The following is a 13,340-nucleotide window of genomic DNA, read 5'->3' as shown; positions in this document are numbered from 1 at the left end:
ATAGTGTCCTGTTTTTCTGTAATCTTTCTCCTTCTTTCCTTTATAATTTTTCCAATGCTATTTTGTTAAGCATACTGGCTTTGACAAGCCTCTATGATAACACTTTTATTTGTATCAGAAGCTGGTTGTATGTGTAAATTTAAAGCTGCAAACACTGCAAGCTTTAGACATCAAGTACTGTTTGTGAGGTCACCTCTGACATTTAATACTAATGATGTCCTTTGCATTCCAAATAGAGAATATGTTTAGAGAAAAAATTCAAGAGGTCCAACATTTCATTCATATGAGATATCATCCTGAAGTCAGAAATAATGTCTTTTGGTTGGGAATAAGTGACTGTGAAATAATCCTAGTGAAATTAACACCTGTACAAACAAATATTTTCATATTGACATTAAAGCTGGATTACACAGAATAGTACCCATTATGACTTTCCTCTGCTATATTAACATTATTATACATATAATTAATTAAAAATGCTTATATGGGATGTGTTAATATTAATAAATTAGCTGGGCAAATAACTTTCTCTCATTTCATGTGCTTAATTAGTACATTGCATAATTAAAATGTAGAGGAGCTTTCATTGTATAAAGCATGTGGGACTATTTACTCTTACATGGCACACTTGGACAGTGCTTGCTTTTACTATGTGGGAAGATATATTTTTCCAAAGATGGGAGTATTGGCTGTGGAAGCTGCTACTTCCAAGCATTCCATTCTCATGTGATTTCTCACAAGAGAAAATACTGGTTTCAGCTGTCAGGGACACATCTTCATAAAAGCCATCTTTCCTATAAATGGACTGGAGCTTACATAACACCGTATAATTATAAATTGTTATTGATCAAAAGTTGAGACAAAGATTTTGTCAGATAATATTTTTGTTGAATATATGAAACCAAATTTCCTTTAATACTCTTTATATTCATCTATATAGCAACATTTAACCTTTTCAGAATAAAGCTCCTATAAAAGTTAGTTTGCAAAATACTCCACCTTCATATCAAACCAGTTATTACTATTATTAAGTAAATGTGACTATTATCCATGAGCCCTAAATCCCAAAATTTTTAAGTGTCTTAGCTAAGTATACAGTCGCTCCTAATTCAATTGTGTATTCATAACAGCCTAAAATGAATTTAAACAGCAAGGATGTGAGTCATTATGTTACATTTTTTCTGCCCAGCTAGCATGTGAAAAAACTGAAATATAAAAATAAGAAAATACAAAAATACGAAATTACACATGCACAATGGCTATTTATTAAAGCAGTAACTATGAAAGCAAAAGAGTAGAAACAACTAACCATCCATAGGGCATTAGTGGAAAAAACTGTCATTAAACTATAAAATAGAACACTATGTAATTATAAAACAGAATATAGAACTCTCTTAGCTACTATGGAGTGAGATTGAAGAAATATTAAGTGAAAAATGTAATATACATAGCAGTATGTAGTATGCTAATTTTATGTAAGCGTATTTATATTTTCAAAAATAAACAATGGAGGGGTAAACACACACTTAGTAAAAACAATTACCTCTAGATTGAAGTGAGAACTAGGGACAGTCTAGACATCTGAATGTTTTAAATTTTGACCCTAGAATCATGTAAATATTTTTTGCAACTAAAAAATTATTATTAAGCACAAAGCAAAACCTAAAAAATTTTTTCAGTGAACTGAAACAAATAAACCTAATTGTATATCAAATTGATAGCATAATTATGCAGAGAATTATTTTATGACTTTAGAGCATAGTATTTTGGCATTTTAGCAGTGGAATAAATCCTAAAATCAGAGACCATAACGGAAGTTTAAACTGTGGTTATTACACCTTGTTATTAATAGTAATATTTTTCCTGTTCTTTTGAAATTAATACACATATTAAGAAAAACAAATACTTTTGGTCATTTCATTAGGGTCTACAATTTTTACAGTAAGAGAAAAGATAAACAAATATAAAATGAAACACTTTTATAATCCTAAAATCTTTAATTTGGTTGGTAGTATCAGCATGAACTCATGCTAACTAAATACCCCTAGTATGTAGATTTTTGTCTGTAAATATCATTTACCATTATAAAGAGACTGGTTTCTTTGGAGAAATGGCTATTTTCAGCTCTGGGACAGAAACTGTTCAAGATGATCCTAAAACTCTTATTAAGCCATAACTACTGGAGATTATATTGAAAGGATTTAGGAACCAACTTCAAGAGGACCCCACTACCCAAAAATGAAGCTTTTGAAGCATCAAAATAAGAAAATGACTACCATGGACTGCAGTACATTAAATAAACAAATATTCATGAATTCATGAAATTCATCTTTTGTCACCTTTGGACCAAAATTGATAAATAAAGAGAAAGAATCAAACATTTATTGTGACTTTCCTATGTAGGCTGTATTTCACAGTCACTGAATATGCAGTGAGGAAATGTTCTTTATTATAGAAGAATGAGAGCTAATAAATGCAGGAAGAATGATAGAATATCACCATTTTACAACCTCTAATGAAATAATGACTCAAAGCAACAAACAATGTTGCTAATTTACTAAGTGAAAGATTGATGGACAACTTTCTAAGGGGTCAGACTGACTCACCTTGTCCCCACTGATCAATCTTAACCACTAAAAGTAGTAAACGTGCATCCTGATATGATGTAATAGGAATTACACAGCGTCATCTATGATGTATTCTTGACCAAAAGAAATTGAACCTTAATGTAATTAAGCCTTTAGATTTTGCTAGTGGTTTACACAAAACAGGGGAAATAGAGGAACATGTTAAATACATCATGAGGATAAAATCAGCCAGATCCAGAATGTAGAAATTTTACAAGATACGTGATTTAGATCCTTTAATAAATAAGTGGCAATGAAAGGGAAAGACAGTGGACTCAAAGTGATAAAAAGATACTTAAAGTACTTATCAACCCATTGCAATGTGTGGACCTTGTTTGGATCCTATTTCAAACAAACCAACTGTAAAAAGACTTTTTTACAATCAGTGAAAATTAAATATGGACTACGTAATCAAATTAAGGAATTATTGATAATATTTTTAGTTGTGAAAATTATAGTCAAATTATTATTCTTTTTAAGTTGTTATCTGTTGGAGATTCCTACTAAAATATTTAGGGGTAAAATGGTCTGATGCCTGGGATTTACTTTTAAATATTTCAGATCTACCCAAAAAAACTGAGATGTAGATATAGATAGATTAAATAAGAATAACAGAAATTTAATGGTTATAGACGCTGAACATTGGGTACAGGTGGATTCACTGTGCCCTTATTACTTTTATATGTATTTTCATGATAAAATGTTAAAATAAAAGTTTAAGAAAAAGCCTTCCCACCAGATTAGCTGAGATCATTGTAGCAGTGCCTTCTTAGAAGTGTTTTATGTTTTGAGTATGAGTCTTAGTTCATAGAAATGTTATATTTATGGATCTCAGAAACAAAAGAGTTTCTTGTTGTAGCTTATGTCCTTTTATCCAATCAAATTTCATAAGTAGTAAAATTTCTTCATAGAAAGAAAGAACATTACTTAGGTATAGTGTTATTAACAAGCTCAGACCAAAATACCCTGACATTATACCCTCTTTTTCAGACCAAGCCACCCTGGTAGAACAAGTAAAAAGAGTAAAAGAAATTGAAGCTATTGAAAGTGATTCTTTTGTTCAGCAGACATTCAGATCAAGTAAAGAAGTCAAAAAGGTAAGTTTTTATCCACACATTATAAGTAAATCTTTGGATTCTAACTGAAGAGATGCTTTGTTAATGGAAGCATATGTGTTTCTTCTAATAGATGAAGTAGGCCAAGAGAGTGTCAGCCATGTAGCTAAGAGAGAGAAAACAAATGAGAATCACTTAAGTCACTTTAATACAAGTTTAACTTGCATTAAAAAATACTCTAAAATGTGTCTGATGTCATTTTTATTTTTAAATTCACCAAGAAGACAAAGTAATATGTCAACATGATAGTTCTATAACAGTAATACACATTTCCTAACATATATGATATTCTTTTCAAACATATACATCTGCCTTTTGAATTGACATTGCTAGAGAAAAGTTACAAAGGGCTTTAATGATAAAAACTAATATCCATATTATCACATATATCTTCATTCTTTGCCCAGCTGGTTATCACTTATTTGGCTCTGGTAGAGGAGCTTTTGATTGATATTTTATATCCATTGAATATTTCAGATATTCTTTTTTTTTTTCTTGCCCTGAATACCTTCTGCACACAGGTATTCTTTCATTCATTAGTAGGACTGCTTTTAAGAATTAGGTTTCTATAGGAAACCTAACTGAAGTGAGAAAAGGCATTCGAGGAAATACATGTATTCTTTAATAGCATTCATACAACAAAAACATGGTTGAAATTAACACTCTAAAATATTCTACATCCATAAATTGTATTAATGGCTGCATAATACCCTGCTGATACCTCCTGATGGTTATTTTTCCTCTAATTTTAAATAAATAGTTGTAACTTCAGAGATTTTACATACATGTTTATTATCTTCTTAAAATTTTAAGATGAATTGCTTGTTAAAGGTTAACATTGTTTAATACGTGTTTCCAAGTAACCTCCTGAAAATAGTCAACCAATTCAAAGTCCCACCCAAAAGTTCAAGGAGATATCTGCCTCCCACAGATATCTTGGTTAACACCAAATCCTATCAAGTTTGTCATGTTTACTGACCTAATAGGCAAAAATTGGCCTGTTTCCATTAGCACTTAGTCAGATGAAAGTCTTTTCAATTACTATATACTTTTTAAATAATTTATTCAGGAGAGATGTATTGAGCATATGCCAGGCATAGGGCTAGATAGCCCTGGATAATCTGTGGTACTTGCATTGCCATTTTGTTCATTTCCTTTGAACTTTTGGTAGTTTGCCACCACAACTCCTAAAAAAAATGGAGCTGTGAAATGGACATTCATAAGTTGCCCATTTTATTTAATATTATTCTTACATATTATAAGGCTATTCATGTATCCTAATGGAATTACTATACTTCATTTTGAAACTTTTTTTTCTCATATTGGTTTTCTGAAGTTTAACCTGACCTCCCCCTTCTTATTGAATTCTCTTATCATAAACCAGCATTTTCATTCTGTGGAAATGCTTATTCCTCCATAGTCGATACACGCTGGGTTTTAACTAAACAACTTTTTCTTGCTTGGTGTAATAATTGTTAATTTTTCCCCTTAAACTTATTTTCAATTCAGTGCCTCCAAGAAAGTATGCATTGAAAGGTAGGAAGTGGTGCCAACAGGAGAACATGCTAGAAAGCTTCAGAAGGTAGCATTTATCTTGGTGAATGTACAATAGTCCAAAGTCTTACTGGACTTTTATTAGTCACTACACTTCAAAGTGATCAGAAGACCAGTGATAGTCTACCAATGAATAAATTCACACTTGACTGAAATACAAAACAAAGGGACAGTTTATTACTTTATAAAGTGATATCCCTTCCTAGATTCTAAAATATCTGTATCTGCAATATAAGGGAAGGATTCGGGTTGCCCAAGAAGCTGAATTATTTATGAGAAGATTACTTAGCAAAAGGAGGTAAATTATCTTGTGGACTCTTTTATCCAGATCATAGAGAGATATGATGGACTATTCCTCATGCATAGCAAGGATTCACTCTCTTGAGGACTGAATTACCCATGACCCTAGTTTCAACATATTTTTCTCCTGGGCAGTTTTGTACACTGATATAAGTTTGTATCTTTAAAAAACGGCTTTTCTATGCTGGCCGCCCCTTCAGTTGGTACAATCTTTGTTTAGCTGTATTAATTCCACTAATTAAGCTAGGGAGCTTTTACCAGAGAAGTGACTATTACTAGTGACATGCTAGACACTGTGTCTCCTGCAACACATATTGATTTAACTAGTTTAACTCTCTGAAATCATATTTCTCTTGTCTGAGTAAATAGGGAATCTGATAGTCCTTGATATGTCATTAACTTGAGGAACCAAGATGCAGCTTGTTTTCAAATTTAGTATCAGTTATTCAACCCTAATATTGTTGTATCCGGCAGATACCCACCTATGTAGAAAAGATGGGTAAATAACCCTGTGCAGCATGGTCTTTTGGCCCACTTAGAAGGCAATTTTAGAACTAATTTTTACAAAGTAAACCACCAGGTGGCAGCGCAACTCAACGCCAGATGTTTCATAGTGGCCATTTTGAGGTTTTGTTTTACAGTTAAGGGAAAATTTTCTCTTACAGTTTTTCTCACTTAAATAAAGAAGCAGTTAGTGGTTCTCTCTACAAAATTTTTAATTGCCCATTATTAAATAAATAACTTCCGGCAGGGCACGGTGGCTCAAGCCTGTAATCCCAGCACTTTGGGAGACCAAGGCGGGTGGATCATGAGGTTAGGCGATTGAGACCATCCTGGCCAACGTGGTGAAACCCCATCTCTACTAAAACTACAAAAATGTGCTAGACATGGCGGCACGTGCCTGTAATTCCAGCTACTTGGGAGGCTGAAGCAGGAGAATTGCTTGAACCAACCTGGGAGGCAGAGATTGCAATGAGCCAAGATCACGCCACTGCACTCCAGCCTGGAAACAGAACTAGACTCCATCTCAAATAGATAGATAGACAGACAGGCAGACTCATATTCCGATCTAACCTCTGAGAGCTTCACCTTCTATTACGTGTAAGTACCTCTCGAAGAAATCATCAATGTACTATGTAGGTAAAAACAAAATGAGATTGCTTAGTTTATATGGTAGAATCTTATCTCTGCTACCTGCAGAAGTGGTATCCACATCTTTAATTACTAGAATAATAGTACTACACATCTTTTTAAGGCAGTTTAACATGGATAGCATCTTGTAGCTAAGCCCTATCACTCCATGGCTAAGATACACAGAACGATATGCTCTTATAGTCTCCGTAAAGCAGTATAGACTATGAAAAATCAATGTCCTAAACCTCTTGGATTAGCATATTTCCCACTTTCCCCTATGCAGAATATTGGGCCTTTTAAATGTCCTTAGTTGTATAAAGGGTCAATATAACATCCCTTTAAGTCCACAAGCCTTCTAGGCCCAGTGTGTTGGAGACATACAAATGTTTGAGACCTCGTGAAAAAATTACTGGCTCCTAAATATAAGAATAAAGCTTCCAAAACAAATCAAATAAATATTTGTTTAAATGTCTATAAAAGTTAATATTATCATTAACATTGGCTTCAATTGTTAGATTTCGTATTCATAAGCATCTTAACATTTGAAAACAATTTGTAGAATACATTTCTCTTTCTAAAATTCCTAAATGTACATGACTGTCCAGATATCTAGCCCTTTTGTCCACAAGGGAATAAATCTCTCCTATGAATGCTGATCAGCTTCCATTAAAATAAAAAATTTTAAACTGGTATATTTTAATGTAATAAAATACATGCCTTAAAAAAAAAGAAATGGATCTTGATATCATCATCCCCAAAATAGCTCAGAACTTGTCTCCTCTCAACTCTCCAACTCATCCAAATCCAAATCATCATCTCATTCTATAACGTTTATAGTAGCCCTCTGGTTGTTCTTCCTGTTTTTCCTTTTGCATTTCTCCTAGCCCAGGACCTATGCAGCAGCCAAAACAATATTTTTCAAGAATTAAGTAGACTTTTGCTACTGACCATCTGACCATTACAGAATAACTGTACCAAATTTGCCCTCCCACTATAAACAGCTGTAGAACTTGACAAGATATGTGAGGCATTGTTTTTAGGAATGTAACAATAGGCAGCCCAGGAGGGTGATCCTTTAGAGAAGGGAAGTAAAAGGTGAGCCCCACAGTTACCGGACTTTCTGCCTGAGGGCATTTTCCTGTTGTGGTGCTTGGAAGTGACACCCATGCAGAGTGGTGGTGTGGCTGAATTAAGGAAGAAATACCCCAAGTTCTGGGCTGCAGTATCTCGCTGTCCCTTTTGCTCACTATACCCCACCCCTCTGGCCAGAAAACTGTGCTCCCTCTTCACATGCCTGACTCCTTCTAAGTCTTCAGGTCTTAAATTTCACCTCCTAGAGAAGCTATCCCTAGCCACCCAATCTAAAGTAGATGTTTTTCCCTTCCTGATCCCCATCATTCTTTGTCACCACCTTGTATGTTCCTTTATAGCATATACTACAATTTGTGATTATGTATTATTTTGGAATTTATTTATAATCTGTCAACTCCATTGGCAACATGTAATCAACCGCTTGGGACAGGGACCATATCTATTTTATTCTGCCTGCACACCAAGTGCTTAGCAATTAGTAGTGCTCAATAAATACTGGTTAAATAAATGGATTTCCAACTCCAAAACAAATTGACATAAGAACAGTTTAATTCATGCATATTTTATTCTCTCTATATTTTTCCCAGTGACATCATTTTGGGTTTTGTTCAGAGAAGTGAAATATTCAGAAGTAGATAAGTTAAAAGAAATGGAAATTGAAAAACAATAGGTGTGGAACAAATAGGTATATTAAAAAAAGCTACATAACAGAATTAATCTCTTATTCTTGTTTTTATTTAATTTTACTTTTTAATTTCAGCTTCTCATCTAATCCATTTCATATTATCCGTATAACCTTGCTGCTAATCAGTCACCCCCTGGCCTTCTTTCTCAGGGAAGAATATATTGATATTTAGCTGAATAAGCACCAGCCTTCTGGCTCCTTTAAGGAAGAAACAATGATTCATTAGTTGTATCCCCAACACTTGGTACAGTGCATGGCACATGGCGAATACTCAGTAAAGATGGAATAAATTGGGAGTCTATGGTTTGCATGATGGTATAAGAAATCCTAGAATTTCATTTTATGCCAAAGATATATCATACCTTTTTTTCAAACTTTTATATATATTTTTTAATGTTTTAAGTAGCTCCAAGACAACCTTTGAGTTCATCAACTGATGAAGGGATAAATAAAAAGTGGTAGATCCATACAATGCAACATTATTTAGCAATAAAGAATAATGAAATACTGATACATGCTGCAACATAGATGAACCTTAAAAACATTATGTAGCTGAGCACAGTGGCTCACATCTGTAATCCCAGCACTTTGGGAGGCCGAGGCGGGTAGATCACTTGCGCTCAGGAGTTCAAGACCAGCCTGGCCAACATGGCAAGACCCCGTTTCTACTAAAATTACAAAAATTAGCCTCACATGATGGTGCGCACCTGTAATCCCAGCTATTCGGGAGTCTGAGGCAGGAGAATCACTTGAACTTGGGAGATAGAGGTTGTGGTGAGCCAAGATCGCACCACTGCACTCCAGCCTTGGCGACAGAGCAAGACTCATCTCAAAAAAAAAAAAAAAAAAAATGATACTAAATTAAAGAACCGGTCATGAAAGTCTACATATTGTATGATTCCTTTTATGTGAAATGTCCAGAAAAGGTAAATCCATAGAGAAATGCGATTAATTGTTGCCTAGGATGGAAAGGTTGGAAGAAATGGGTACTGATTACCTAATGTTAGGAAGTTTTGTGGGGGATGATGAAAATGTTCTAAAGTCGATTCTGGTAATTGCACAACTCCGTGGATATGCTAAAATCCATTGAATTATGTACTTTAAAGGGGTAAATTGTATGGTATATGAATTCTATATGTCAATAAGGATATATTTTTAAAGATAACCTTTGAATTTACTTTTCATATCTAAAGAGGCCAACTCAGTGCTAGAAGAGACTTGTTTCAAGCTTGTTTGGATTAATAGACTTTAGATATATGAAATATATGTATATTTCAATAGTATAGGCACATAAGTACCAATTTCTTAAGAAAAATATGCTCATCATAAGAAATGATGAATACTTTCTCAGCATTTTTGTGTTTGTTATTCCTAAACAAATACAATATAGTTTTTTCTATATTCTATTTCTATATATAACTCTATTCCTAAAACAAACAAATACAAAAATACAATAACTGTTTCTAAAACAAACAAATACAAAAAGTAGGACCTTTTTGGAGATGAATATCATCTCAAAGGAGACTAATTGAACAGTTGTTATTCAAAATCAGAAATATTATTGAAGTGACACTCTAATTGTGTATGGTGTTGAATAACATGTGTTGTTTCTTTCAGTCAGTGGAACCTAATGAAGTGAAACAGGCAACTTCAACATCAGGACCAGCATCAGCAGTTGTTGAACCACCCAGTACTGAAAAAGAAATAGATCCTAGCAGCATCCCTACTGCTATCAAGTACCAAGATGACAATTCCCTGGCCCATCCAAATGTAAGATCCTTAAACTTTAAGAAAGTCAGTTGAAGTCGAGTTAACTGAAATTAATTCAAACTGTTATCCTTTTGTGCTAAGACCAAGAAGACCATTGGAGGAAACAGGTTCATATTCCCTTGCCAAAAATAGACATCTGGCCCCCAGGCCTTTAGAACTGTTACCCATATTGAAAACAGTAGGGTCCAACTCATGTTGCCTAACTTGTCGAATTATTCTGTCTATGGTTAAGAAAAATAGAAAAAGAGAAGCTTTTTTTTTTTTTTTTTTTTCTGAATTGATCAGCGCCATGAGAAGTGTTTGTTTAAAAATCTAGCACTAAAACTTCTATGTCTAACTTTGCTATCTTCTATGAAATGGTGTAATTCCTCTGTGTTTTGGAAAAGTTGTAGGAAATAAACTTCATGAATATAAGGTACAAAATTGTTAACCAATTATGTTGATAAAAGTAGCTCTTTTACTCCAAGAATCTAGATAGATAGTCATCATTTAAGAGGTCATCAAGAGTTAAACAGTATCCAAATCTTGTGTTGAGAGATACATTGTACAAAGATGATTTCTGTCATATTTGGTCAAATTCAAGTTATTGGGAGACAATAACATTTTTTCTTTTTTTATTTCAGTTATTTATTGAGAAAGCTGATGCTGAGGAAAGATGGTTCAAGAGGCTAATTGCTCTCCGACAAGAAAGACTAATGGGCAGTCCTGTGGCCTAAGTTACATATATGTGTGTGTATATATATATAACTGGATTGGATTTAGCAGTAACATTGGAAATTTAGGTTTTTAAAACCCAATATTAACTTTTTACTCTTAAAAATAATTTTGCTGATTATATATAAAGGTAGTCTCATTTCATTTGTCTCTCATGCAGGCTTGAATATTTGTTGATTTGAATTAAATCAAACATTGTGAAAATTAAAACATAAAATTTAAGATTGCATGAAAATGTCATAAACTAGTCATAAATAGGTCAGTGTTAAAATGAATGGTACATAGTAGTGTTTCTTAGTACAATTCAAAAAATGTCAAGATGTTATTTAAAGACACAATTTTGATTAATTATGCATATATTGAATTACATCCTATAAATATGAGATTTCATCTTCCATCTGGTATTCAACCATTTTTAAATATTTTATTTCACCTTATTGCAAATTTTTAGGCACAATAAAAAGCACCCTAAACAATGTAAGCAGAATGTGTATGTTAACATGTTTATTAAAAAAAAATTTGAAACTCTAATAAACTGATGATTTTGCTTAGAGATCAGCTTCTACTAGATGCTCCTTTGCAACATGTTAGCAATCTCAATTCATTGTCTTAGAAATCACATGTTTATGCTAGACCTAACTAGTTGGCCAGATACCCATGACTGAGAAATCATTTCTGAGAAAACTGATAAGGGCTCTCACTTCAGTCTTACTTAACCCACTGCTATTCCCTGTGGAGAAAGCCAACTAATTGTTTTGATAAGGTTATCTGCCATTGTAGAATACCTTTCTCTAGCAGCTGAATGACAATCAACTATGCATTCCATACTGAACATGCCAGAGATAAGGACTTTTAGGCCTTGCTTTACAAAACTGTTTTTTAACAGCTGACATGAATATTTCCCATTTCTATTTTCTTCTCTTGTCCAGTCATGCTAATTTAGTTTCTGTGAAGACTGTAGCTCAGAAAAAAAGATAAGCACAAAAAGTCTTCAGGGCAGGACTCCCAACATATAGGACATTTTAAAGCCATCTTCTTTATATTTCTGGGACTATTAAAAATCAAATCTCTGTTGAAAATGAAAAATATAAAACTTATAGTCAATTGCAAATCGTATGAAAAATAAGTGATGGTTAAATATTTGTTTTACTACAAACATGCTTTCCCATTCTAAATAGATGCTAGTTTTCTTTTTTCCTTAGCTGTAAATAAAAGTGCCACAAATGAACTGAGGTTTGTGTGGTTTTTAATATAGATGTATACAATTTTAGACTTAAAAAGGGGGTTACAGTTTATGAAATATTTTGTATTTCATACTTCGTATAATTTATAAACTATGGAAGTACTATCACCTTATTAGAAAGTATATTTTAGTGGTCTGGGCAAGGATATGGGTTGCCATTTGGGCCACTAATGATTCTCCAGAGAAGCTGGGCTAGGTACTTTTCTCAATATGCATGATATTCCTTATCTATAAAAGTTTGAAAATCTGGTCTCCTTCAATTATATTTAATATCAATGTTCCTCTGTGGCAAGTACCCCAAATACAGAAGCTTGAACTGTGACAGAATTGTATTTTAAAGCTAAATTTTTCATGGGGTTAGAAAATCAAAATTTTTAAATGAACTAAACTGTGGTCGCTACAGGAACTCAGTGACTACTTCCCTCCTCCCTGATTTTCAACATGATTCATTTTTATACACTATTAACTTCATTTACCTGCATTCCTATCAGAGACCACAGTATTACCACACAAGCCAAATCAAATGTAATGAAAAGGACTGCATAGAACGTGATCAAATATACTGCCTAACTCAAGCTAGCCTTCTTCAATATCCTTATATAGTGAATCTATAAAAGAGAATAATCCCTTTCATGTTACTTGATTAATGATAATAATTTGGACATACATGAGACCTTCAGTGTTTTTTGAAACATTGATTTCTAACAAAATGATGGATACTGATACTACAAGTTGAGTTTTTATTCTGACAACTGAGTGTATCCTCAAGGAGAATGAAATAAGAGCATTTTTCCTGGCACTCTCTAGCTATGAGGAGGCAAAGAGTTAAAGATATGTGCACAGACTACTTTGAGTCATTCACCTCCTTTGCTTCAGCATCCTCACATGTGAAATGAGTATACCAATAACAAACCTGCCTACTTTGATTTTTCAGTAAAACGACATAAAAGAAAGCCCTTCATAGAAACTTCTGCTACTTATACCAAGGGAACGTTTGACATAATAGACATCTTAGTGAAATATGGAACAAGTAGTTACTGCACTCCAACTTGAATGTATTTATATGTGTTCTTGAACTGCCATGGTCAGTAGTTGCCATTGCAGCT

The 13,340-nt window shown here is 33.4% G+C and overlaps 1 protein-coding gene across 1 annotated transcript in view; it reads left to right on the top strand.

The window, feature by feature from the left end:
* Positions 1-12,223, top strand: part of RSRC1 (arginine and serine rich coiled-coil 1) — a 385,609-nt gene extending 373,386 nt beyond the window's left edge. Inside the window, exons 8-10 of the mRNA XM_032262404.1 lie at positions 3,618-3,724; positions 10,125-10,277; positions 10,901-12,223. Of these exons, the coding sequence (XP_032118295.1) occupies positions 3,618-3,724; positions 10,125-10,277; positions 10,901-10,993 (353 nt within the window). The 3' untranslated portion in view covers positions 10,994-12,223. The remainder of the gene's footprint in view (positions 1-3,617; positions 3,725-10,124; positions 10,278-10,900) is intronic.
* Positions 12,224-13,340: the final 1,117 nt, after the last annotated feature.

This window comes from Sapajus apella, unplaced genomic scaffold (assembly GCF_009761245.1).
Source record: "Sapajus apella isolate SASKATOON/1434 unplaced genomic scaffold, GSC_monkey_1.0 scaffold4, whole genome shotgun sequence".
In the NCBI taxonomy this organism is placed as follows: Eukaryota; Metazoa; Chordata; class Mammalia; order Primates; family Cebidae; genus Sapajus; species Sapajus apella.
The sequence above is the reverse complement of the archived record's forward strand: the minus strand, read 5'-3'. Positions and strand labels throughout refer to the sequence as shown.